A 27,585-nucleotide genomic window follows, 5' to 3' on the forward strand; every position below is an offset into this window, starting at 1 on the left:
GGTTTTCCATCGGTTGAGGGAAGTAGAGCTCTCATTTGGGTTTTAAGCGTTCCTCTGCCCTCTCGCGGGACAAATCAGAAGCGTTGAAGTGAACACCTGGGGCCTTGCACTAACGGAGACAATCGGCCCTAGGCGGGGATCCGGAGAGGCGCACCGGTGCCGCTCCTGCTGGCAGAGGGAAGCAGGACGATGAAGCCCCGGCACTTTCGTTACGGTGCGCCCGGCCGGCGGCTGCTGACGGTACCGGCCTGCGGCGGCTCTTTCCGGGAGGGCTGTACGCCACCGGGCCAGAAACGCGGGTTAACGGAAACGGCACCGCCAGCACGGCCGAGGCCCCGCAGGCCCAGGGCTCACTGCAGCGTGCGCAGCCCCACGCCGGGCAGGGAGGCCCCGGAGCGCTCCAGCAGCGGAGCCCGAGGCGGGGCACCGGCGAGCCCCAGGCGCTGCCCAGGGCAACGGCGGCGCGGCGGGCAGGCGAGCGGAGCCGCACGGCGCCCGGAAGTGCGCCTGGCCTGCCAGCAATCAAGATGGCCGCCGGGCGGGCCTGAGGCGGGGCGAGCGGCCTCGCGAGAGCGCCGCCGCCTCTCGCGCGGCTTGGGCAGCGCGCGGTTTTTGGTCTCGCGAGGCGGGCGGGCGGCGCGCGGCGAGGCAGCGGAGCGGCGAGCGCGGGAGTTCGGTGGGGCGCGGCGGACGGGGGAGGCTGCGCGTGCCGCCCCGCCCCGCCCCGCCTTCGCGCCCAACGGTCCCGGCGCGCGGCCATGCCGGCCCAGAACACGGCGAGCAGCGGCGGTGAGGGCCCGGGGCGGCGGCGGGCGGCCGTGAGGGCCCGGGGCGGCGGCGGCGGCGGGGCCGGGGCGGCGGCGGGCGGCCGTGAGGGCCCGGGGCGGCGGTTGGGGCCCCCGTGGGTAACCGTGCGCTCGTTGCAGAACCGCTGGGAGCAGAGATGGGGGAGCAGGCGGAGGCGGCGGTGATCACGCCGGCCATGCTGAAGGAGGAGGAGCAGCTGGAGGCGGCGGGGCTGGAGAAGGAGCGGCAGATGCTGGAGAAGGTGAGGGGCGGCCCGGGGACGGTGGCGGCCCCCGCACGGCGGCTGGGGCTGCTCCGCGGAGGCGGGGGGGGCTCCCCCCGGGCGGCTGGGTTCGCGTGGGTCTGAGCGCCGTGCCCCCGCGGCGTCACACCTCGGCGGAGCTTGAGCTTGCGGGCCGGGGCCGGCTGTCGTGCAGCTCCTTTGATTTCAAAACAAACAAACGTGAGAGGCTGTTCCAGTTCCGGGCGATGGCGGTGATTCGCAAGCGCCTTTGATCGTCCGCGGAAGGCTTCTTTTTTATTTTGAAGGATAACGGTAGACTCTTTCAGTAAGCAAGAAGCTTACTGCATTTTATGCTCATTTAAGTTTACAATGAGAAGATGATACCTCTTGACTTCTGTCGTTCCGAGCTTAGAAATCTAAGATATCATGCCTTTACAGTAAGCTGATTTCAGAAAGGGTGGTAAGTTCACATTCTTCTGAATTTCTATCTGAAATATTAAAGGCAAGATTTTTTTTGTGTTTCCTGTATGTGTAAATAACGCTTCTTTTCCCTCTTTTTGCACCTTATTTTATTAAAAAAGCCCACCAAACAAACAATGAGCTCTGCAGGACACTTCTATAAATACCATTTATCCTTTCCAGAAATAAGCCTGGTTATGCGTTTCTTTTGGTAGCAGCTATAGTTTAGGCTGCTGCTGTCACTGGCAGCTCATTCTCTTTGCAGTGGTGTTTGAAGGCTGCAACTGAACTGCATCAAGAAGTAGCCTAGCTTAAAAAGCCTAGCCAAAAAGGATCAGGTTTATGCTAGTTGCTTTCCTGGTCTGCTCTCCCTCTCTTCCCTGCACGCAGTTGTGCAGGCACCCCTAAGCTGAGAGGAGCAGGAGCTGCTTGAGCTGGCACTGCTGCCAGGAGAAGCGTACATGTAATGGTCGTGAGAGTTGATGTTTGGTTTGTGTGCTTCTGTTAGCTTGTGTTGTAGGAATGTAGACTGCTTCAAGGAAATGATACATCCCTAACACAAATGACATAACCATTACATTTCATTTCCCTCTTGCTGTGAATGTTTTCAAATGTTGATACTAAGCGTTGGTTGATATTAACCAATCTGTTTTGGAGAGAGAACATGAAAACATGATGCTTCTAGATGTGCGCTGATACAAATTATCAGGGTATCAGAATGCTGTATAAGGTATTGTATTTCAGGCATAAGGAAATATAACCTTAAAAGAACTCTTCTCTTATGCTCTTTTGGGAACTGTATTCTAAAGAACTAATGCTATCACTCAAAATACTTGAGAAATCAGTGTTTGGGGATTTTTCTGTCTTTCAGAGTGCTCTCATTTTCCCCTTTTCTGTTAATTACGTAGCTTTGTATTCAGCCCACAGGAGGCTGATGTCTTAAAAATGGAACTGTTATTCTAAGGGCATGAAAAATACAATTTCTAAGGCCTGGAACTGATTTTAGTTACTCTTTCTCTTTTCACTAAGAAAAGTTGTGATTTATAAAGGTAGGTTTTTAGGCTGCAGCATTTTGTGATACTGTTATTAGAAAATAATACTTTATTCTCCCAGAAGTCTCATAATCTTTCTTGTGAACAAGAAGTCATGATAGAGCCTGTCTTGAACTTCTCTTCAGGTATTCCTTGATCAGACTTGGAACTACAGATTTGGAGGCAATGCTTTTAAGGAGGAAACCCCTGTAGAGCAATTTATCTCATTGCACAGGAAGTATTGAGAAAAGGACTTTTTAAATTTAAATTCTTTCACAACCAACCACTTCTAGCTATAATGTGATAGGGCAGGGTTTTTTTTGTGTTCTCTTCACTTCTTGAGAATCCACAGAGCTTATGTCTAGCAAGGGTATCACTCTGTTGTCGTGTGTGCTTGTATCATGCTTTCTCTGTGCAGTCTGGCGCCAGTGAGACCAAGGGACATTACTCATGTCGTTAAACCCAGGCTTACTGGCATCTTGGGGGCAGTTGATGTTCTTAAAGCTTCTGGGTTTTTTATGCTTGTCACTTTGGCAAACCCCCTGCCAGGTGATTTGTACAGCAATTCAACAAAAGAGTCACTTGTTCTTTCTGTAGGCTGATGGCAAAATACCACTATGCAGATATATAAGAATGTAGAGTGATGAAAGGGTGGCAATTTTTTTACATTTTCAGTCAAAAAACCCCACTTTGAGGCTTGAAGATTCAGTCAAAGGACGAAGTGGAAAAATCATAAGAAGAGTTCAGTGCTGTTCATCATCTTTGAGTTTTCTTTTGTTTTTTTTCCCTTGAAATGTTTGCAGTTGGTCAAGGGAACAGTCCTTCAGATTGACCAATTAATGGAAGGATGCTGTGTTCACTCCAATAAGAAGTGAGCAATAGCAATTTGTGGAATGAAGTAGTTTGGTTTTAATTATATTCTCTCTTGGCATTGCCATCAAGGGTTGATCTTTCTGAGCTGAGGTATTTTTCATCTGAAGGAAAAAAACTGGATTGAGGAGAGCAGAAGCAAACAAAAACTGTGTGGAGGATCATGAGAAGGCAATCTCTTCCCCCAAAGAACTTGTCGAGATAGATCTTCCTCACATAAAAGAATATGGTGATAGCTAACTGGCAAGAATGACATGGAGTACTGTTTGTGGAAAATAAAGGTGTGATTTCTGGGGGAGAGAAACAAGCTCCCCCTTTTCTGTGTCACATCGTTTGTCCCATGATTCAGCTAATATCCCTTTTCCCTGCCTGTTAGTCTTATTTAGTTTCAGAAGATTCCCTTGCCTTTTTGTCTTAGCATGCCCTTCCCCCAGTGTTTCTTCTGAAGGCAAAGATAAGCATCTTGTAAAGCTCTGCATCTTGCCTTTCTAGGGTTTCTTTTGGAGATGCTAATTTATACCTTTTCACCTGTTTGATATCTCAGTCTAACAGGCGAGGTTAGATGTATGCAGAGGGGTGAATGCTTTTTTTTACTTTTTGGGGGAGTCTTGATCTGAGCTTTAAAGAGTAATTTGCAAACTTCTAAATGCACAGGCTTGACTAATTCAACAGAAGTTACTTTTAGAAGCATGTGTGGATTTCATAAGCAAAGCAAGCAGAAGTTACTGTTTTCACGTTGGGAACTGACTTGACCTCTGTAAATTCAGCATGATGGTTTTGTAGCTCTCTGACTATCTTGTTCATAATGAAAAACGGTACCTTTGTGCAAAGGCGCATGGAGGAGCCCCAACTAATACTTGGGAAACCGTGCTGAATTTTGCCGGGGGGGGGGGGGGGGGGGGATTTCCCTCCCAAATTTTGCAGGCTACAAATAAACTTAAATTTCGTTTTGCCCTAAATCTGTAAATAGGAGTTGAGACACCTTTGAGCATTCAAGCCTTGTGCTACTGCATTGGAAACGTGTGTTGCAGAGCACTGTTTACCTACGCAAGTGAGTGCAACCCTCAGTTACTTTCATCTTGCAGCACTTCATAGGTACATGTGAGTGCACACACTTGCAAATCATAGATGTATAATGACTGGAAGGGAAAGGTTTTGTGTGTGTGAGGTAATTGTAGTTATCCTGTAGAAGAACCCTTCATTATATTAAAAGCATTAGCTCTGAAGCATCTACTTGACTTCTCTTTCTGTTGGCCAGGCTCGCACTTCTTGGGACAGGGAGTCAAGTGAAATGCGCTATAAGAGGCTTCAACATTTGCTTGAAAAAAGCAACATCTATTCCAAATTCTTGCTAACCAAAATGGAACAGCAGCAACTGGAGGTAGGTGTATTCTTGTCTGCAGTGGGCGTTCTTAAGATGGGCTGCAATCTGTTTGGGGTCTTTTTGCCATCCAGCTGTTTGAACTGAAGTAAAAGTGCTGTTAAGTTTGCAATAATACATGAAAATCTACTGGAACTGCTGCCCAGGAATGCAGTGGTGCTTTACATAATATTCAGAATTTGCTCTATAAATTAATAGATAAATCAGACTGGAAAGAGCATTAATTATAATTTAAAATCACAGTGTAAAGGTGGCACTGGTATCTTTACAATTCTTCTGTGGGCCTGAGTGCTAGGAAGAGAAAATAAATATTTACAATAAGAAACAAAGTTTAAGGGAGGTAGAAAACCTGGAGGGAGGATAGAAGATGCAAAAAATTGACAAGTCGAAAGTTGTGCAGACTATTTGTGTTAATTACTGAAGGCTGAGGATGAGTCATGTCTTCAGGATGTTAACAGAGGTCCCCCTCAAAGAAATTTATAAATTACAGTGATCTGAGGCCATGGTGTTCCCAAACAAGAGCTTCCATAAAATGACTTGATTTGGGTGGGGGGTTTTTTGGTTTTTTTTTAATCCATGGGCTGCTGAGTTCATATCTGGCTTTATCTTGACTTTCTTCACAGTACCTTTGTGGACAAGCTTGTAAGAGTTTATGCTTGAGAGAGAGGGAGAATCTTAGGAAAAGATTCAGGGCAGTGACGTTCTCGGAAGAGTGACACTGACAGACCTCAGGAACCTCCTTTCTAAAATACTTTTCTAGTTTAACTGTGAGCTCGAATTCATCATTACTGCATTGATAGAACGTGTGTTTCAGTACTAAGTCTTGCTCCATCTGATAAATACCAAGGTCTCTTACCTCTTTTTCCAGGGTCCTTTTGCTTTCAGCAAGTAGAAATAGTAGATGGAATGAAAATTTTAAATTCTTCAAGACACTAAAGCACTTCTTCCTTAAAGGCATTGTACGTTACTTATATTGCTTTCTGTTTTGCAGTGAACACAAGTGGTAATATGTAGAAGTTAAAGGGGAGCTGGATACATGGAAAACTTACTGCAATAGATGTGATCCTTAAGGACTTTGCAATCGGGAATATTTTTGTTGGAGTCTTTTTAAATTACTGTATTTAAGTGTTCAAAGTATTCACTGACACGCAGTTCAGAGCAGTTGCACTTTTTTGTCCAAGTTTTGCTTTATCATTTTAAATTATGTCAGAATAGAGGCTTTTAGTGAGATTGCAAAGCCAAAGTCTGTAGAGTACGCAGAACTCTACCAATGTAATCTATGCATGTTATCACTTCTATCATGGATAGATCTCTTGTGGGTGTTATTGAAAGATAAGAAATGTGTGGGATTTTTTTTTTTTTTAGGAACAGAGGAGGAAAGAGAAGTTAGAAAAGAAGAGAGAGATGATGTTAAAATCTGCCAAGGTAAGACTAACTAGCTATTTTATGCAACTTTCTGAATAAAAGTCTGACAAATTACAATGTCAATTGTGATCAAGGTAAGTAAACTAAGTTAGATTAGCCAGTATTTGACTTGCAGGATCTATTTAATATACCATATTTATTTTAACCATGCTAAGACTGTTTAAAAGTGCTTAAAATTGCATACCATGACACTCATCTTAAGGAGCTGTTTCTGACTAACACTGAAGAAAATGGTTTGAATTTGTCTTGAGGTTTTTTTGTTTTAGTAATGATTGTTTATTCAGCCAAGATGCTGAATAAGTAATAAAAAAGATAAGCAGCAACTTTTTTGCTGTATTTTTAAAAACTGGTTAATAGTAAAAGTGTTTCAAGAAGCTTTCAAAGGCAATGGTTTGAGGCCGATTACATCTTTTTATCTGTGTCATGATAGAGATGCCTAAGATGGTGAACCTCTTCCTATATTTATTTTCTAGGGTCAAAATCCAGTTGATGGCAAAGAGGACAAATCAGGTAATGTATTAGGCTTTGCCTTTTGTCAGTACTGGTGGTTTTTAGTTTCTTTAATGTTTGATGTGTTATATAAACTCAAATGTTATCTTATAGGTGCAAAAAAGAAGAGAGGGAGAGAAGATGGGACATACAACATCTCAGAAATTATGTCCAAAGAGGTAGGCCATAAATAGGCTTTACTGGATTTTTGTAGCACAAATTTTAACTGGTGATGCAATCGCTGTGTGACATCTGTATTTCAGAGCAATGCGTTCTCATATATTGCCATCAGAGATGATCAGCCAACAGTAGTCTGTCTGTAACATAACTCTTCCAACAAAGATCTATGTAATAAGCAGTGTTGTCAGACCTGTAGAATTCGGATGCTTTTTTTTTTTTTTTTAAAGTCTTTGGGGAGGCAAGCTGTGAAGAGACTACATCACCAGTTAAATTTTCAGTTACCTTTTGTAATTGGAATGCGTTCTCTGGTGTTTGGCCTTGTTTAAAGTCACTTGTATGATTAATGATGTTGTATGGAAAGGTTTTTAAAAGTATGTCCAGATTCTTCAATTAAAAGATCTCATGAAATACAAATTGTAGTAGCTTTTAAGGTTGAAAAGCATATAAGCATAATTTCTTTCTTTGTTTCCAGGAAATCTTATCAGTGGCAAAAAAAAGTAAAGTGGAAAATCAGGTATGTTGGCACATGTTATTGCAGTTTGAGTGTGTTAAGCCCAAAGGGAGGGAGGGAAGGATTTTTATATTTTATAGCAGATCTTTAAACTTCTCCTGTAAATAAACATCCTTCTGCTAGGTATTGAAGTCCTGAATTAGAAGTTTAAAAAAGTGGTGCAAGTGAATGCACTTAAATACTTCTTTTCTTTTCAGAAATCCAAGGTGAAAACTTCTAATTTATTTTTTTAAACACTGAATTTGAACATGTTTATACTTTAAAGAACCCTATAGTTTCAAAAATAAAGGAAAGAGAAGTCTACTAAGAAATACTTGTGCTGGTGTGTAAGACCTTATGATGTAGACATTTTTAAGTATTTGGGCATGGAGATAACAAGTGTGGTCCCTTCTGCTCCTGCCGTAGTTTAAAAGCTACATGCACAGTATGAGTTTCTTTCCAACATTCTCTAGAATCTGCTTACAGAAGGGAAATAGCTGCATTAAATTTCAGCTGCTGTGAGGAAGGCTTTAAGTCTGCTTGCTTTTATGGGTAGAAGACTTAAAAAAAAAAGAAATTAAAAATAAAAAAGCCCAATTGCTTCAGTAGCTATCACTGCCCTTCAATTCTAAAGGAGTATAGAATGTATATAAGGGATTGAAATTTTGCATGACATCTACCTATGTAGTAATATTTATCCTAAAAATAAATCCTACTCTTGAGTTGACAGTTACTCAAAATAAGTCTTTGTGTCAATGTGTAGTGAAGTAAGCCAGCCCCTAAGACTGGTGTAAATTGGGCAAAAATATGTCTTAGCTGGGCTGTGATGTGCATGTCATTTGTCACATGTTCCTTGAACTTCTCTCTATAGGATGAAAGCTCTTCTGACAACCTGTGTCCAGAAGACCTGCAGAAAAATGGAGACTCAAATAGCGTAATTAAGGATAGATTGTGTCAAGCTGTGCGACACAGTGCCAAGCAATTCCTTGATCCAGTACGGAAATTTAATGGACAGCCAGTGCCTTTTCAGCAGCCAAAGATTTTTACTGGAGGTGTAATGAGGTGGTACCAAGTGGAAGGCATGGAGTGGCTAAGGGTATGGAGCAATTGTTGATGAAATTGAGTCTTTTGCTGATTGGAAACAGAGAAATGGAGGGGAAGAGACACTAGAAGTCTGTGATCATAGTTGGTACGGGGAAGGTGAAGAAGGGAGAGAGAGTTCTTTATGATTTCTCATGATACAAGAATCTGGTGTTCTGAAGTTGTCAAGCAGCAGATACAACGTTTCAGCATGGGGAGGGTATTTGTAAACATTTCTTTAGACTTTCTGGTTGGTGTTTTCCATTTTTCATTTCTCCATTTATTTTCTTGTTCAACTCAATTGTCTTTTCAGCCTCTCCTTAAAAATACTTTGTGAAAGCAGAAGGACTATGCATACTACTAAGGCACAGTCTTACTATTTTTCTCTCTCAAGGACTTGAATACCTAGCCCATAGGTGTTTAAAGACCCACTGCCTTGCAGGTCTGATGCGGATGAATTTTCCATTCTCTGCAACTTGGAATCTAACTAGGAATATTAACTGGTTTAAAAATGTTTTGTCTTTAGCCTTTGAAATCAAAAACTAAGGAAACTTGCCACAAAAATTGCACACATACATATTTAACTTCTACCCGTTTTTGCTTGCAAGCCAAATAAGAACAACTTTGCTTTTTAATTATCAGAGCCACACAGAAATAATTTTCATTCTGCTACTGATCTCATATTTCCCTTAGGTTTCTTCTTTTTTTCTTCCCCACAAGCATATGTATCTTGTTTTAACAGGCTTAGGCTGATCTCACAAGTGAATGCCGCTAAACTCACACTGTTCTGTCACTGGGAAGTGCGTAGGGAAGACAGGCCTGTCCTGGGAGGGGAAAAAACAGCTTCCTTGGGCCCTCAGTTATAATAACCTCCTTTATGAATCTTTATGAATAGTAGATAGAGTAGCCAAAGAACACTTTTGTGTCTGTCTTTCTGTTCTTTTTGAGAGGTTGCTCTGTCACCTATCAGAATAGGCAGTGTCTGCACAAAGAACTTTTGCTGGAGCAGCTGGCTGTGTTGGTCGGGAATTGCACCTTTTTCCTATGGTGAAGTAGCTGTGCCTACAGCAGCTACTTGAACAGATGAAGCTGAAACAGCACAATAACTCAGTCTTTTAGAGGGGGGAGTTAGGGGAATTCTTTGGAGCTGGGATGAGTGAAAATGTGGGTAGTGTGAGCTGCACTTGCAGCTGAAGTACTTTTTGATAAAACACTAATTTACATCCTTTCCTTTGATACTGTTCTGGTTTTTGCCTCCTACATATGAATGTCTGGTGTTTACAAGATGCTTGTATTTTCATCATGGAGAAATCTTACTCATTTGTAGTATAAAATGTGCCTAGTAGAGAGTTTCTACAGGTGTTACATTTCTGAAGATGTCTATTGTTCTTAAGGTGTGTTGGCTATTTTGCATTTACATTTCTTTTTCTGTGTATGCAGATGCTTTGGGAAAACGGTATCAATGGCATTTTAGCTGATGAAATGGGTTTGGGGAAGACGATCCAGTGTATTGCAACAATAGCACTGATGGTGGAGCGAGGAGTCCCTGGTCCGTTCTTAGTATGTGGTCCTTTGTCTACTCTTCCAAATTGGATGTCTGAATTCAAAAGATTTACTCCAGAGGTAAAAGAAATGAAGATTTTTCTTTTTCTTCCTTAGGTTTAAAAGAACAAATTATTTAATTTGTATTCTAATTCTTTGCCTTGAAACTTACTCTATATAGAACATCAGTTTAATTGTAGTTGTTTATGTGGTTACTACACGCTGTGCCGTGACTTGCTATGTATTTACAGCCATCTTGTAACAGAGCTAATTGTCTCTACTATCTTCTGTTTAGGTTTAAATGAGCTTAGTTCACCTGACTTCTGAACCTCTTTTTTTCAGATTCCGCTAATGCTCTATCATGGAGCTCAGCAGGAACGTCGTAAACTGGTTCGTAAAATTCACGGGCGACAAGGATCACTGCAAATCCATCCTGTGGTCGTTACTTCCTTTGAAATAGCAATGCGAGACAGAAATGCCCTGCAGGTATCTAAGTTCTCCTGAAGGCCCTAGGACAGGTGGAATGCCTCATCACTTACAGCAATGCTTTTGAATATATTTAAAAAAAAAAAACAAACCACGTGCTGCCTGTACAATGAGTGTCATACTGTAGCATTTATATTGGCATTCACTTCTGTTTCCTTGGTAGTAGTGGCTCTGGAATTTTATGCTTAAGAAGTTCTTCAAACACAACACTATCCAAAAAGTGAAGTAAGCAGATAGTTACAGCATACCTACTGTTTTCATTATCTCTCCATAGATGATGGTGAGGGAGGCTTGGAGTAAAAGTATGTAAATATCATGGTTAACATCAGAATGGTTGTTTCAGTGAGATGAGTTTCTTGTAGAAGTTTCATTGGAATCACCTGAGCTTTCTAAACGCAGTTACCATGAAGCAGAGGTATGACATTAACTGTTTGGACTGAGCTCTTCTAGTCCAGCAAAGTGAGAAAAAATAGTAAATAGAATCTTTGTAACAGGCAGTATCAGACGTCTTACTAGCGCTGTTTATCTCATCTGGCACATGCTTTGATGGACTAAAGCTAAGATTTTCTGAAATATGCTTTCTTTTTGTAGCACTGCTTCTGGAAATACCTGATAGTAGATGAAGGTCACAGGATTAAAAATATGAACTGCCGCCTTATCAGAGAATTGAAACGATTTAATGCGGACAATAAACTCCTGTTGACTGGTACTCCCCTGCAAAACAACTTGGCAGAGCTTTGGTCGTTGCTTAACTTCCTGTTGCCAGATGTGTTTGATGATTTGAAAAGGTGGGTTGTGATCTGATCATGAAAACTATTCCCCTTTGTTCTGTTTGGGCATTATTGTGACTCTTTAATTATTAAACTTGCATCAGCATGTGAAGAGCTATTTTATGGTATGGTTGTAATTTGCTATGACTATTTGGTGGTAAAGGCTTTGAAATGTGTCTTGCCTTCACACTTGTTTCAGAAAGTAAGGAAATTATTGTCAGCTCTGTGGATAGTGGAAGCTGAACTCTGAGCTAAGACATGGGCATTTGTGGGAAGAGATATTTGTCTAATAGTAAGTGCCTGGTGCTGCTTGAGATTCTCGGGGGTGCTGGAGAAAGCTGTGTGAGGCTGGCAGACACGGGACCCATGGGAGATGAATCCTTTTTTCTGAAGCAGTAGGGGATCAGGCAGAAGAACGCTGCCGAAACAGTCTGGACTAATTTTGGGAAAAGATACAGACTAGATTGAATGTAATAGATGATAGTGAATATTCCAACTAATACAAGTATTTTTACCAATCACTTAAAACCTCAAGCATCTGAATTGATAGGTATGTTTCAGAAATACATCCTGTTCACCCTCTATTCATGATGGATATTAGTGCTTTGTTTTTCTTAAATCGCAGGATAAGAGAAGAATAGTATACTTTAATAATGAAGAATAATAGCTATGAAGTAAGCTATCCATTTTTTTTTTTGCTTTGTTTTTATAGCTTTGAATCCTGGTTTGATATTACCAGCATTACAGAAACTGCCGAAGATATTATTGCTAAAGAAAGGGAGCAAAACATCTTGCATATGCTGCATCAGGTTTTCACTTATTCTTTGTGTTGTTTTTTTTCATGGTTTATTTCTAACATTGACCATTATTATGCAGCGTGTCAAAATCTTGTTTGTGGAGCTGAATTCTGGGCCTGAGGCTTTTATTGTAGCACTTCTGGACTTCCCTTAGACTTCTGGGGTGTTTTTTTTTTTCAATCTTTACAGCACTTAAAAATGCTGAAAGGAGCAATATACCTCTTTGATAATGACTCATTTTTATTCTTGGAACGGAATTGAGTTTATTCAAACTTAATTGCAGTTGCTTGCTTCTGTTTGCCAAAAGACTTAATTGGCATATTTATTTTGTTGAAAGATAGTATTGAGGGAATTTATGTAACTTTTTTAGGTGTTGAACAGCATACCTTTTGACAAACCAGTTGTATAATGTGCCTGTCTTCAAAACCAAACTAACACTCAAACTTTTTTATGGGGGGGTGTGGAAGTAAATGCTTACAGAACTGTCATTTTCCCATCACATACTGACAGTGAGAGTTATAAATCGTATCTTCTAGATATAACTGTCGGTGACAATTTAATGTTTATTATTTTGGGCTTTCCCAGAATAGCTTGATTTAAGAAATATAACAATCAAAATGAGCTGTTTCATAATAAAATAAGTTTCAGTTAATGAAAATTATTTGAAAGGTCTGTAATGTAGTTACTACTGCACCCTTATTAAACACTTCAAAATTTTTCAAATGCCAAGGGATGTGTTGTTTGAATACATGTATTACCAGCATGCATGTAAAAGTTTTGGAGCAGGTATCCATATTAAAAAATGAAATAATGAACTCTGCAAATTAACTCCCTTGCTTTAAATTGTCAAAATAGCATTTTTTTTTTTTTTTTTAAGCTAGCCATGTTGAGAGCTTTGAGTAATTGTAACACATCTGCTCAACATTTCAGATTCTGACACCTTTCTTACTGAGAAGACTGAAATCCGATGTTGCTCTTGAGGTTCCTCCTAAACGAGAAGTTGTGGTATATGCACCACTGGCAAAGAAGCAAGAAACTTTCTATACTGCCATTGTAAATCGCACCATTAGGAAACTGCTCAGGAATAATGAGGTATCTACTGATACGGATGGTAGAAATGTGCTTGCTATTAATGGTTTGTAGGCAAAAACACATTGGTATTGCTTCATTACCATTGTAACTAAACACACTTTTTGCTTAAATTTTAAGTCTGATTCTTTTGTTATCTATTTCAGTGGCAGTTACTGTGACTGGCCTCAGTGGGCACAGAACTAATACAATATGAGTGTAAATATGTTCTTGATTACTTGTAGCTTGGGTGAAAAACAAGATAGTTTTCATAGTTGTCAGCTTCTGCTGTAAAATCAGTAAGGTACTTTTAAAAATCAAGCAGAACCTTTCAAAATCTACAGTTACAGACCTTTAAAATTTGGGCTGCATTTTCTACTTAGCAAAACTTAGAGCTGTTGAGTCTAAGCATTGCATGATGCTATCACTGAGACCTCTTTTCAGTATTGAGAATTCTTGGGTCAGCATATGCCTTTGAATCTGAAGCTATCTGCTGTTGATGGCGATGTTATAATTTCCCACAGGAGGAAGTAGTTGAGTTGAGTCCTACAGGCCGGCCGAAACGCCGTAGTCGAAAACTGGTTGATTATTGTGAAGAACATAATGGTTCACCTGATGACTTGGAAAAATTGATCAGCAAAATGCAAGAGGAAGTAGAAAAAGAGAGGTGCCTGCCCTAAAAGATACTTCTTTTTTAATTATACTAAATATCTAATACTTAATATCTACCTCTTAATTTGCTTTCAAAGCTTTGCTTATTCAAATTGATCAAGAAGAATGACATTTCATAATTCGCTATCCTTGTATCTTTCATTTGTTCCTTTTCTTTTACCTAATATTCACTGGGCCATGATTGCAATGATTAGGTTGGACCATCATTCTCTGTCTCATTAGAGTTGTAGTTAACTACAAGACATTTACTCCTAGACCTGTGGCCTTTGCAGGATCTAGCAATAAAATTGCTTCTTGAGTCTCTGTTTTCATTAGTTACAGTCTTAGGTAGGTCCTGCGATGCTAATGCTATTGCTAATACATAAAGAGCTAAAATGTTCTAGTGCGAAATGTAATTCCTTTGGGTTGTTAAAACATTTTGGTAGTGAAGAACTGTGGTTTCACTGAAGACTCAATGGCTAAGATAGTGTTGGGTGCAAGCCAGGGAAGAACAGCTTCATCTTAATTATTTGGTAGTTGAAATTTCATTGTAATAGCTTGGATCCTGGCTACAGCTAGCAATGAGGACAAAGAGCTGAAGAGCTCAGCTAATGGCTAGGTTTTGCAGGCTTTGCAAGGTTCAGGTAAACCTTTTGTCTGCAATATCCAATTACATTCATAGGTACGTCTTTTGTTGGCTCAAAGACAGGACAAGGGATAATGCTGGTGTGCTAACTACAGTTAACTCCTAGGTTTTTGTGGAATTACTCAGGAACACTTGAAGCAAAGTTTGGCCTCAAGACTGGAGAAAAGGGAGGAGTAGTTTCCTTGCTAAATTTTGTAAAATATGTAGGCTTAAGCTTGAGGCCCGGAACCCAAATGGCCAGCATGGTTATTGCTGTTTTGGTGACAGGTATTAGTCACTTTCTGGTGGTTAAGATCAGACTTGAGGTTCAGGACTGAGGGAGCTGAGGAATCATGTTCATTCCTGGGTTTCACAGGGTCTATTGGTAGCTCTAAATTGTTTGGAAGTCCCTTGGGCATAAGGAAAACCAGGTTAATCTTCAGGGTTGAAATGTATTTATTTTGCTAGATTTTTATTGTAGTCCAGTGGACTTTGCAAGAACAGACACTTAAATATGTTTGTATTAGTTTTATGGTATGCGTGGATCCCTTATGTTGGAGACGGTACTTAAATGTGGAAGAGCTAAGTAGCTGTATTCATTGTGAATCCTGCAATGTGTATGTGTGGCTGAAATGGGATAGGCAGAGAGCTGATTTTGGAATAGCTTATGTATTGTTCTGCCGGAGATCTGACTGTTCGTTTTACAGAGGGCTTGTTTCTGTTCCCTTTTCTGCTGGGTGACTTGCACAAGTTGTTTTTTTCTGCTTCTGATTACTACTGACTGCCCTTTTGTATTTTAAACCAATAATGGCAAACCCTTGTGCCTTTGGTGCCAAGTGTGGCACTAAAAGAAGTTTTGTCTGCTAGTAGCTTTACTGACTATGAGGGATTTTGAGGACATTTGACACAGCATGTGAGTCCATTGCTTGATTTTGTTTTTATTATTATTTTTGTTCTCTTCAGTATCTGTAGCATAATAAGGTGACACTTTCTGTACTAATAAGATGACATATCTTTTCAAGGCCAGTGGTAGAAGTGAGCATTCCCATGGATTCAGAGGTGAACCTTAAACTGCAGAATATTATGATGTTACTGAGGAAATGTTGTAATCACCCCTATCTTATTGAATATCCATTGGACCCTGCTACACAACAATTCAAGGTACATATTTTACAAGGATTATGAGAAAAAATATTCCAGGCATTAAAAAGCAATAGACTGTGAGCTGACAGCAGTAAAAATGACCTTTTCGATGTATTTCGCATATGCCTTCCCATTGAATTCCGGCAGCGTACTGAATCATTATTTGAAGCTTCCTGCAGCAGCAGTTGCAGAGACCAGTTCGGCCTCTGTACCCATTTAGCCTTTGCATAGCGATGCCATAGTGTTCTTCATTATGGCAGCGCTCATCTGCTGGGAGCAAAGTTATTGAATTCAAACAGTAGCTGGGTTCCATTGACTCCAGGTATTTTAGGATCTGCCTCAAGTTCTCATCACAAAAATTGTACATGCTGCAGGAGGTGCAGTGGTAGCTTCCAAGTGTGAGGTGTTGAAGGGCTGAACCAAGTACAACAGAGTTGTCTGCTCATAGAATACAGCGTCCTTTCTCCTCGAAAGGGGAAAAATCCAAATTATGTCACAAAGGCCAGCTGTAGTTTAATCAACACAAAGCAGTTGGCAATATAGGAAAGTATGAAGTAATTTGAATTGAAAGAATCTTGAACAACTGGAAGTTGCTTGCACTTTCTAAATGTAGGTTCCGTGGGCATGTGTAGTCATGTTTCCTGTTCAGTGAGTGATAACAGATTCAGCTACACTCAGGAGCAAGCTGTTGGAAGTTTATCAATGTAGAGTCAGTGCATAAAAAGCAGATAGCCCAGTCTGGGTGGTGAGGGGAAATTCGTTAATGTGTAGAAAATGAATACTCTCTGACGGTTGACATCACTTGCAGAAGCTAGTACCTGCTCAGGAAAATGGATTAGGAATTATCGAGGTGGCTGCTGTATGGCTCAGATCTGAGAAGTTTCTTCATCCCTGTTCTTAGCCCATAGCAAGAATTAGATATAACAAACTCTCTTGAGCAAAAGAGGGGTCTGAGGTAGCAGTGTGAAATCTTGTTCTGTGAACGTCTGTCACTTGGTGTGTAGTAACTTGTTCAGCAGTGCTTCCTTATGTCCAGTAGGTGGAAGCCTTGTGCATTAATTACAAGCTGGGAAAGAAACAACAGTGCTTTTCCATGTGGAAAAGTGCTTTTCCATTTTTCCATCAGGGTTTCTCCTTCCAGAAAAGGGATGAAAACTAATTAGTTTTTTAAAATTATTTGGGCATATGAAATGGTGGGGTTTGATTTAGTTTCATCATGATTTAAGTGATTCAATGTAGTTTGCTAAAATTAATGTTGCTTCCAATCTTATGGCTTGTAATTAAAAAGATGGTACAAGCTTGTTTCTGTGAGAAGCTTTCAGACAGCTTTTGTTGGTACTTCTGAGTCAGGGAAACCTTTGATATCCTTCCCTCCTAATATATGATCCCCTCTCCCGTGTTCCAAGGTTGATGAAGATCTAGTAAAGAATTCCGGCAAGTTTCTACTCTTGGACCGAATGCTTCCAGAACTGAAAAAGAGAGGACATAAGGTAAAACTAATGATTTTTGGGGGGACCATAGTTGTCTCCTTATGACCAAAAAACGGTATTAAGGAATCTTCCCGGTTTTGTAGGTCTTGTTGTTCTCGCAAATGACTATGATGCTTGACATTTTGATGGATTACTGCTATCTGAGAGACTTCAAATTTAGTCGACTGGATGGCTCTATGTCCTACTCGGAGAGAGAAGAAAATGTAAGTAGATGTACATGCCCTTTGAGTCTGTTAGCAAATTCTGCTTGTTCCTGTGATGCTGGAATATGATTTCACATAGCATTTAGCCTTTAATAGGCAAGAGACGTCTATGATGAAAACTGACGTCCTTACTGCTGCTTTAATATCTGCAGCTCAGAAATACTGAAGCAATGAAATGTGTTACTACCCAGTATCTTGGGATATGCTTAGAATGATGGGTGCTCATGTACTCTGTTGCCCAAATGTGAAGTATGTGATGTATCTAGATTGTGGCAGATGCTAATCCCAGCTTTACCCCTGCACGTATTGTTTCCTAGCATCCAATATGTGATGCCAACAGCTATGGGAGCATACTGCAAGTCTAATGCCAAATGAAGTAGACTTCTAGGAAATGAGGTTTTGTACCTAGTGGGACACCTGTAATTTCAGCCTGAAATTGCACGTGGATTTGTTTCAGCACAATCCTTTGTTCTTTCATACTTTTAATGGTTTCCGATAACCACAGAATGCCTTACTATTGAGGCACATATTTATCATGAAGAGCAGCTATGCAGGGTGGTTCTGGAAAACCACCTCTCTGAGGGTCTTGCAGGGATGTATCTAGGGGATGTGCTGCAATTGTCACCTGGTCTCCAAAGTATGCACTAGTGTTTATGAAGATTTGTCATTTGCCACTGTTTTTCCATTTCTAGTTCAAATTGTGCTTCCCTTTGCCCCATGTTTTTCTGTGCCGCAGTGTGACTGAGGAAAACCAAACCCCTAAACACTTAGGTTGCTACTGTTAGAGCTGATTCTTAGAGGAAAGGCTAACTAGCAACCTGTCAGCAAGCTATAGTGACTTTTATTAAGCTGGTAAAATTTTGTACTGCTGGCTTGTGGGGATTTTTAGGAGTTGATTGTGTGCCTACCACAGTGTGGTATGGGTGCAGGATGAGAGAAATCTTCCAGATCACCAGCTGAAGTTCAGCAAGGCTTTTCCTAGTTCCATGATTTGCTGCTGGTGCTGCAGATGCTGATGTCCAGGAGAGCCCAGAGGATATGGGGCTTTCAGAGACCTTGGGTAGCTGCTTCCACCTGGCAGTGGGGTGATGGTTTCTTTTTTCTGCTGTGATCAAAGTCCTGAAAATTACTACACACTTGTAGTTTTCTGCCAGCATGTGGGTGGTCAGACTAAGTGTACTAGGTTTTGACTGGTATTGCAGACCTGGTAGGAGCATCTTGCAGTGATGATGCAGGCTAGATGCTGAGTAGGAGGCCAGAAAGTTACTCTTAGTTTTGAAGTAAGAGGAGGAGGAGGTATACGGGGTGGCTGGAAGTAACAGTCAAGTTGGCATCAGTATTTTAGATTGTTGCTTGCATCAAGAAGTAGATACAGTTTTAGGCTCTGCCAGCTTGGACTATGCTCACTTTGCTCACTACTGGATGGTAATTTATGTGGAGTGAATGTGATTTTGACCATACCTCACTATAATCATCTCCACTCTGTGTGTTAGACAGACAACTCATTGACTAGAATCATCAGATAAGAAAATACAGTTGCTTCACTTCTTGGTCGTGTTCTGTCCCAAATGCATGTGATGTTTCTTAGAGCCTGAGTTCGGCCTCTGGCAGTGCGTGCTGTATTTTATCTTTGTTCATCTTTTTAAACACAGGTCTCTCAAAATAAAACATTAGCTACGTTGTGTTTAATCCATCTGCTGTTTTTTAATAGACAAATTCTCTTCCAGATGCATCAATTTAATACTGACCCTGAAGTCTTCCTGTTCTTAGTGAGTACAAGAGCTGGAGGCTTGGGCATTAACTTAACTGCAGCAGACACAGTTATCATATACGATAGTGACTGGGTATGTTGACAGACTGTTAACCTAGTTATATGTGTCATAAAATGCTTTCTCTATTGCTGCTTTTGATAATCATTTACTAACCCATTACCAGACCATTTCCGTAACTTTCATGAGCTGTTACATGAAGATAATAGTAAGTAGTATATGCAAACATGTTATATGTGAAATATGCAGGCTCATTTGAAAAGTCCTAGCTTACTGAACAACACAGTGTTAGAGTTGGTTTCCAAAACTAGCCTGTTTGCCCCTGAGTTACATGAAAAGCAGGAGGGGTTTTTCTATTACTGTTGAAGATATGTTTCCTTCTTTTGATCTATTATATAAGTTTGAATGTAGCTGGACCTTCTACAGGTTCTTTGTTTCCAACAGCTGCCATATTTAGTACTAGCCCCTTGAATTTCGTGTTGTGGCTTGCCACATGTGTTTTAGCCAGCTAGGATTCTGCTCCTCCTGCGAGTCTGGAGGTTGGGAAGAAAAGAGGTATGGAACAAAATGACTGAGGAACTCTGCATCTTCACTTTATTTTAATAGACAGCTCTGCTGTTTGCATGACTATTCAGCTTCAGGAGAGCTAAAGCAGCTTCAGAAATGGCTGAAAACTTTTAAAATCCCTTTTCTTATCCTCCAGCAAAAAACACCACAAACCTACAGCTAACACCCTCAGCTAAATTTGTGATACAAAACATCCATCTGTTGAAAGCACACAGTGCAGAATTAGTCTGAGCTAGTTGGGTTACTCTGGCTGTGCAGCTACAGCAGCAGAGCTTGTCATGGACGAGTTTAAGAGTAAAGAGATGTAGAGTTCTATTATACTGTGGCTGCCCTGCTTGTTGCTTCCACTCTGACTCTCAGAGCTTGCCATTGAAAATGCTACTTGTGGTATGTCTCTTAAAAAAAGGTTAATGATGTAGCTAACTTGTTTCTTATCTGCTCAGAACCCTCAGTCAGACTTGCAGGCCCAAGACAGGTGTCACAGAATTGGCCAGACAAAGCCGGTGGTTGTTTATCGTCTTGTGACAGCAAATACTATTGACCAGAAGATTGTGGAGAGAGCTGCTGCCAAGAGAAAGCTGGAGAAGCTGATTATCCACAAAAGTTAGTATCTTTCTCTTATGACTGCCTGTAAGCATATGTTGCTTCTTTAAATCTCAAGAGAGAATGTTTTGTGACGGCTTAGTATTTTTTCTTAAATGCAAAAAGCTTCATCCTCCCAACAAGTGGCTATATAGTACTACTTTTCAAAAAACATTCTTAGACACATTGTAGGTAAGTTCTGCAGCAAATTAAAGGAAAGCACTTCTAGTATTTCTGGACTTGCCAGGTTATGACTACTCCTTTGCTAACAGGTAAGGAAAAAAAGAGGGGTGATGGGACAGTGAGCCTACCTGGAAGAAATATATGTAAAACCAGGCAATAAGAGAGTAGAGCTCTGGGCTGGTTGGCAGCTTGTCAGCAAGATTATAGTTTGCTTGACCCAAATGTTTTTGGACTTTCAGTGTCAAAAACGCTGTGGGTAGATGACAAGTTGCTTATCTTTTGAAAATCAAATTAAATGAACCAGAATATAGAATCATAAAATCGTTTAGGTTGGAAAAGACCTTTAAGATCATCCAGTCCAACCATTCATTAACCTACACTACCAAGTCTACTCTAAGCCAATCAAGGGTAGACTAGACTAAACCATGTCCCCAAGTGCCACATCTACCCGTTTTTTGAACACTTCCAGGGATGGGGACTCCACCACCTCTCTGGGCAGCCTGTTCCAATGCTTGACCACCCCTTCTGTAAAGAAATTTTTCCTAATATCCAACCTAAACCTCCCCTGGCGCAGCTTAAGCCCATTTCCTCTCGTCCTATCACTAACTACTTGGGAGAAGAGACCAACACCCACCTCACTACTACCTCCTTTCAGGTAGTTGTAGAGAGCGATAAGGTCTCCCCTCAGCCTCCTCTTCTCCACACTAAACAACCCCAGTTCCCTCAGCCGCTCCTCATAAGGCCTGTGCTCCAGACCCTTCACCAGCTTTGTTGCCCTTTCTGAACACGCTCCAGCACCTCAATGTCTTTCTTGTATTGAGGGGCCCAAAACTGGACACAGTATTCCAGGTGTGGCCTCACCAGTGCTGAGTACAGGGGGACAATCACCTCCCTGCTCCTGCTGGCCACAGCATTCCTGATACAAGCCAGGATGCTGTTGGCCTTCTTGGCCACCTGGGCACACTGCTGGCTCATGTTCAGCCAGCTGTCTGCCAACACCCCCAGGTCCTTTTCGGCCAGGCAGCTTTCCAGCCACTCTTCCCCAAGCCTGTAGCGCTGCATGGGGTTGTTGTGCCCGAAGTGCAGGACCTGGCACATGGCCTTGTTAAACCTCATACAGTTGGCCTCGGCCCATTGGTCCAGCCTGTCCAGGTCCCTCTGCAGGGCCATCCTACCCTCCAGCAGATCGACACTCCCACCCAATTTGGTGTCGTCTGCAAACTTACTGAGGGTGCACTCAATCCCCTCATCCAGATCATCGATAAAGATATTAAACAAGGCTGGCCCCAAAACAGAGCCCTGGGGAACACCACTTGTGACCGGCCGCCAACTGGACTTAACTCCATTTACAACTACTCTCTGGGCTCGGCCACCCAACCAGTTTTTTACCCAGCGAAGACTACGCCCATCCAAGCCATGAGCTGCCAGCTTTCCAAGGAGAATATTGTGGGAGACCGTGTCAAAAGCTTTGCTAAAGTCGAGGTAAATGACATCCACAGCCTTTCCATCATCTACCAGGTGGGTCACCAGGTCATAAAAGGAGATCAGGTTGGTCAAGCAGGACCTGCCTTTCATGAACCCATGCTGGCTGGGCCTGATCCCTTGGTTGACCTGCACTTGCCTGGAATGGAAAAGCAGATAAAAAAATTCTTACTGCTTGCAGTTTCATTTATAACAATTCTTCATTTGGAGCAATATGCCTACCTAATGACATCTAGAGCAGCGTTTCATGATAGGAAGATTAGTGTTGCACTGGCAAACTTGCTTGAGTAGGGAGTGTTCCTATTAAGATTGGTAAAATGAGTAGCGACTATAGAAAATTGGTTTCTGGGGGGTTCCTACTAAACCTGGTTGAGATTGCAAATCCTAGAGCTGTAAAATCACTGTAAAAAAAAAAAAAATCAGCATCCTGTTTGCATCTGTCCTTCTGAATTTAAGAACAGTATGTTATAACCACAGTAGAACAGTCCTGTTTGAACAATTAACTAGAAGAATAGTCCTTGATTTTATGTGCAGAACAATGGTGATTCTTGTTCTGTTCTTGATTATATAACTGGTCATACTCAAAAGTCTTTAGAAAGTGATTGGGCTGAAGTGTCTCTTGGGGGTAAATTTTTCTTGTTTGGGTCCCATAGGAATCCTGCTTTGCTTCTGTAACTTATTGTATTTCTGATATTTGGACAGTAGCTCCCTATAGCATTTTCCAAACACTAAGCTCACTTGAAAAATCCAATTCTTCTAACTTGCTATGGGCTTGTGACAATAATTAGCCTTATATTAAACTTTAAAGGAGGTTAAGAACTTCTCATAGTATATTAAGGGGGGGGGGGGGAACCCCATTTTTATGAGGGCAGAAAGGCCACACCTGTTACTGTGGACTGCACAGTGCACTGCTTGTCAAGCCTAAGCTGTGGTTTGCCTCTGGTTTTGGATGATGTTAGCTAATCTTTGTTAGATGCTTGCTTTATTCTATCTTTAGCATTTTTCTTTGTAGTCTCTTTGCTACTGTGGTCTTGGTGTGACTGCCAGGACTGCTGTTTGACTCTTTGTAGGCGTGTTAATGACCAATTTAAGTAAGAAAAAAATGTTTTTTAATGATTTGATTATGGTCCAACCTGAAGTTAAAACCAAAGTGGCAAGATGTGCACACAAACCAGAATGGGCTCTACTAGTAGATGACTGCCATATACTAAAGTAGCAATAGGAACTGGGAGTAGTTGTACTGGAAGGAAGCTAAGTGTCAAGCTGGGTCATGCCTTCAGTTTTGCAGTAAGTTGAATATTTATCTTTGTAACTATTGGTGAATTATATCTAAACCTTAGGTAGGGGTATCCCCTCCAGGAACCTTTGGATCTGTAAAGGTGATGTAATGGATCCTGTGTTTTGAATATCTAAAAAAGTGGAACTTTGGAGGAGTGAATGAGGAAAATCATGTAGGGTGGGTACAGTACAAGTACTGGAGCTTAAGAATTGGAATTTGTTGCAAAACAATGCTTTTTTTTGCCTTAGCACCAGGTTTTACTCTTTCCATTTTGTGCTTCTGCTTTATTGAAGAAAGTTGCCTAGGAAACTGTATGAAAACCAGCATGATTTTAGTTGAATTAGTAGATGTTAGACTAAGAGGAAGTGATGGACATTAAACTTCTATTTAAAGTATTAAGTGCTTGATAGGGTCTCCTGTATTTTTCTCTGTGTCACTATTACTGCAACCCAAGGCCTGGAGAGCACTAATTCAATGCCATGTAGTTTGTGAAACTCTGGAAACTAAAAGGGAGAGACTGCATCAGTAATAATGCATAACAGGACCTGGATCCTGGATTGCAGCAGGAGATGTTAATGGGGGAGAGAATCCTGGAGCTCAAACCCCTCTGGAACTTGCATCCGATTTGCACTTCACAGAGAAACAGACGGTCCTTGGAGGGAGATGGGAAAAGGGGTGGGGAGGGCTTCTGAAACCAAGACACAGGAAAGAACAGCAGTGAGTGTGATGAAAGGGATTGATGAAGACTCACTAATAAAATGGGTACATATATTGATAAAAACTGAGGAAACTTGGCACAGAGCAGTAAGCCTTACCTGTCTCCTTGAAATGTGCAAGTCTGAGCTGGACTTCATCCATGCTCAGCTTTAGTTAAGTAATAATCTTGTATAATTTTTTTTTTTTAAATTTTTGGGCTGACATCCAGATTTGTGTGTAGATAGGTGTTAGCATAGTCTCTTCAAGAAACCAACTTGTCAGGTGTATTATTCTGTCACGTCTGTCTAGTCCATTAAACTGAGGGATGTTCTCTCTGCAAACCACATATCTTTCACATATTTCCTGTCTTACGGTTAATACTGCCTACTTTGTTTCAACCAGCTTACAATACAAAGGGAACAAACTTCAGCATCCACCATCTAACTTTATTTACAATGTTTTTACTGTAAGTAGAACTAATGGCTTTTCTGCTCTGTGTGTGCGTGTGTGCATGTTGAATTGGTGTTTCAATCAGTTCTTCTGCATACTGCAGCTAGAAAGGTGAAAGGCCTGCATGTAAACTTTCATGTACCTCTGACTTTTTTCACCAGTTAGGCTATTAGTGTAAGGTGTGTTTACCTGAGGGCTAAAACAATGAAACATAGCATTAGTTTTGATGTGCAAGAGTAATTTGTTCAATGTGTACATCCAGCATTGATTTAACAATTTACAGAATTTGTTCCTGTTTCTGTGTACTTTCTTAAAATTTCTCCTTTCTACAGATCAGTTTAAAGGTGGCAAATCTGGTCTAGCACAGTCAAAGAGCTGCCTGGACCCTCAGGAATTAATAGAATTACTGAAATCCAGAGACTATGAGAGGTATGCAGATTTCATATTTTTCTTGGACCATGAGTTTGTAACTTGCAGCTTGCAAGCAGCTGTCAATAGCTCTTGTCTTATGAAGTGGTATGTGGATCTTCATAGCGGAAAGAATGTCCTGGGGATTCTGCTATGTGGGAAAACTGACTTCTATGCAATACTACCTGTAACATGCTTTTATCTGTATTAAGGGAGATTATTTCTTCCTCAACAGGGAGGTTAAAGGATCTAAAGAAAAAGTAATCAGTGATAAAGATCTAGAGTTACTCTTGGATAGAAGTGATCTTATTGGTAAGTCAGAATTTTCATCTGGTGGTTCTTCTGTTCAACAGTAAACTAATATTTTGTAAGAGTCTTTATATGTAGAAAGCTGCTATAGCTTCACTTCCCTACAGCTGTGTTGTACATCTGAAGAAGGACCCTTTGGCCCCTTTACTGACATTTCCAATAGGATTTGCTGAAGAAGAAATAACAGAATTTAAACAAAAGTATTCCAGAAAACCACATTCATGCATAGTGTGCCCTGAGCATACTGTGAACAGAAAGCATAGGTTAGGAGGTGTTCTGCAAAGCAACTTTCCCTGTAAGTTGCTGTAATTGATCAAAATAGAAATTATTCTCAGAATAGAAACTACTCTCAGAAGAGATATATTTCAGCAAACTTGTTTAAAAACCTGTTTTGGTACTATCATAATTCAAAACATAGTCTTAACACCTTTTTTGGGGAAAAAATAGGGTGTTTCAGAGTTACCACGGCTTGTCAGTGGGTCAACTTTTTTTTTTTAAAGTAAGTTGTCTGCAAATCTAGTGCTTGATCAGGCCAAGATACTATTAAAAAACCTTAACTTTTCTGAAAAAGGAAAAAAGGCTCGCCAAGTTCATCTAAACAATAGATCTAGTATGCTTTTTCCTTCGTCTTCTTTAGGTGATATAAGCCTCAAAGCATAGATGCAGAAAAAAAATCAGTAATTACAGACTTTGAGTAAAAATGATAGCTAGCCTTAAATAAGTGTGGTATGTATAGTTTGAGTAAAATAACTGCCTTAGGAGAACTGTTGCTATATTTAAATTTTTTTCCCTGGATTATCTAAAGAAATTGTTTTATAAAACTGCTTATTTCAGTTAACTGACTGATAATACAGAAAATGATTCTTGATGCACTGATAATACGGTCTATGTCTATCTTTACTAGTTCAGGCTGTGAAACAATCCGATTTCTCCTTTCAAGTTGGAGAAGGTGCCATTTTGTGTTATTAGTGTGCATCATATTTATAATGGTTGGGTTGTTTTCCCCCTTGGCTATACTAAGCAAAATTAGTATATTGTCAAAAAATGTTTATACAAAGATGTTAGTCTAGCATTGTGTACTCAGTATTTACTACAGCTAACTGCAGTTAATGTTTTAGAAACTAAAATGCCACCTCCCACCCCTGTAAGCCATAATTATTAAATTTGATATAAAGACAATACTTTTTCACTAGCTTTATGTTCACTGGAAGGGCAACATAGTGATTGCAAGTGTTAGGAAAACAAGAGGTAGGTCTTTGAACTTTAGAAAAGAATATTGCTTAGCAGAACCGTAACTTTCTGTGTTCTCCTAGTAACTTCACTAAATAGGTTTACTGCATTCTGTTTTCTTCTCAGGAAAATGAGACTAGTTCAGGCAGATTTTTTAACAGCTTATCTCCATTCAGATTTAGCCAGAGGTGTTGGAATTTTTTTTTTCTTAAAGTACACAACTGAAAAATATTTTCAAGCACAAACTTTTAGTAGCAAACTGTTCATGAAGGAGCAAAATGGTTTGTATCAACTTGCTTTCCAAATCAAAACAAAAATACATCATACAACTTTTATGTCTGCAATAGGTGAAGCGTCTGCAACTTTACTGTTATTGTTGATCTTTGTTTTGTTTTAATCCTAGATCAAATGAAGACCTCTGAAAAAATGAAAAAGGAAAAAATGGGTGTCTTCAAGGTCCTAGAAGAGTCGTCAGATTCCAGTGCAGAATGTGTGTTTTAGTGTGCAAATGTGGCCTGTAGTCTTACAGGACAAACGTATGACTGACATCAGATCTTCCAGAGATGTCACACATATTGATCCCTTATGCTGACTTTCTTTAAGGCCTTGTTCAAATCCCTCGTGTTCTTTCAGTGAATTTTAACATGTTCTCAGTATAAGGCAGGTGATAGTTTCACGTTGTAGCTTTGGTAGGCTCTCATAAAGAATTAAGAAAATGAGCATATTTCACATCTGCAGCTAGCTCTTGTGATCAGTGGTAAAAACTGGCAAATTTGTGTAAAAAATCTTCCTGTGGAAGTCCTAAAACTTTTTTTTATATGGTGTCCATTATGGTTTTATTTGGAAGGGAGAGAACATGTGCCTTTGTTACAGCCAATTGTGTAGCTTCTGTTTTTAACTTCTGCACATTATTTTGATTAAATAAATGTCTGGTTTGTCCTAAAGGTGTAGGGTTTTAGTATAGCTTCTTAAATAAGCGCAGCTTATGTTGTGTCCATTAATTCACCCTTTCCCTACTCATTTAGCACATTAGATAATCTCGCACATTTAAAAAAAACAAACCACACCAAAACACAACCACCCCACAACAAAAAACAGGCAGCTTGAATGAGCCCCAAAAAACCAGACACGGCAGACATTGACTGGCTTGTCAGCTCGCACAGCTGAGGTGCCTGTTGGAAGCACCCAGAGGCAGCTGAGGGTACTGGAAGGGGGAAGTGCAGAATATCTCTGGGGGTGTGTGGATGACTGAGGAGTACTTTCTGGAAAGGGAGGGTTTGAGACTACAGTGGGGCAGAAAAGACAGGTAAAGTATATTACTTGCATATGTAGCCTCTAAGAGCCAGCTGTAAGCAATGGTTTTCAACTTGGGCATCAGGTAGCTCTTAAACTTTCAGTTCTGGTTTGTGAAAAAGTCATC

The 27,585-nt window shown here is 40.7% G+C and overlaps 1 protein-coding gene across 1 annotated transcript; it reads left to right on the forward strand.

Moving 5' to 3' along the window:
• Nucleotides 1-928: 928 nt before the first annotated feature.
• On the forward strand, nucleotides 929-27,100 carry HELLS (helicase, lymphoid specific). The gene is made up of 21 exons (XM_075717376.1): nucleotides 929-1,048; nucleotides 4,649-4,771; nucleotides 6,137-6,196; nucleotides 6,670-6,706; nucleotides 6,800-6,864; nucleotides 7,338-7,379; nucleotides 8,227-8,451; nucleotides 9,876-10,058; nucleotides 10,320-10,463; nucleotides 11,055-11,251; nucleotides 11,946-12,042; nucleotides 12,961-13,122; nucleotides 13,623-13,765; nucleotides 15,397-15,535; nucleotides 16,924-17,007; nucleotides 17,091-17,210; nucleotides 18,938-19,054; nucleotides 19,990-20,149; nucleotides 24,551-24,647; nucleotides 24,862-24,938; nucleotides 26,569-27,100. The coding sequence occupies exons 1-21, from the start codon at nucleotides 944-946 to the stop codon at nucleotides 26,664-26,666; spliced, it is 2,475 nt and encodes an 824-aa protein (XP_075573491.1). The 5' UTR covers nucleotides 929-943; the 3' UTR covers nucleotides 26,667-27,100.
• Nucleotides 27,101-27,585: the final 485 nt, after the last annotated feature.

This window comes from Pelecanus crispus, chromosome 10 (genome assembly GCF_030463565.1).
Source record: "Pelecanus crispus isolate bPelCri1 chromosome 10, bPelCri1.pri, whole genome shotgun sequence".
NCBI lineage: Eukaryota > Metazoa > Chordata > Aves > Pelecaniformes > Pelecanidae > Pelecanus > Pelecanus crispus.

Coding starts and splice junctions, on each gene's coding strand:
- HELLS (XM_075717376.1), top strand. CDS start 944: ATGGGGGAGCAGGCGGAGGCGGCGGTGATCACGCCGGCCATGCTGAAG. Junction 1,049..4,648: donor AGCGGCAGATGCTGGAGAAG/GTGAGGGGCGGC, acceptor TCTGTTGGCCAG/GCTCGCACTTCTTGGGACAG. Junction 11,252..11,945: donor GTGTTTGATGATTTGAAAAG/GTGGGTTGTGAT, acceptor TTGTTTTTATAG/CTTTGAATCCTGGTTTGATA.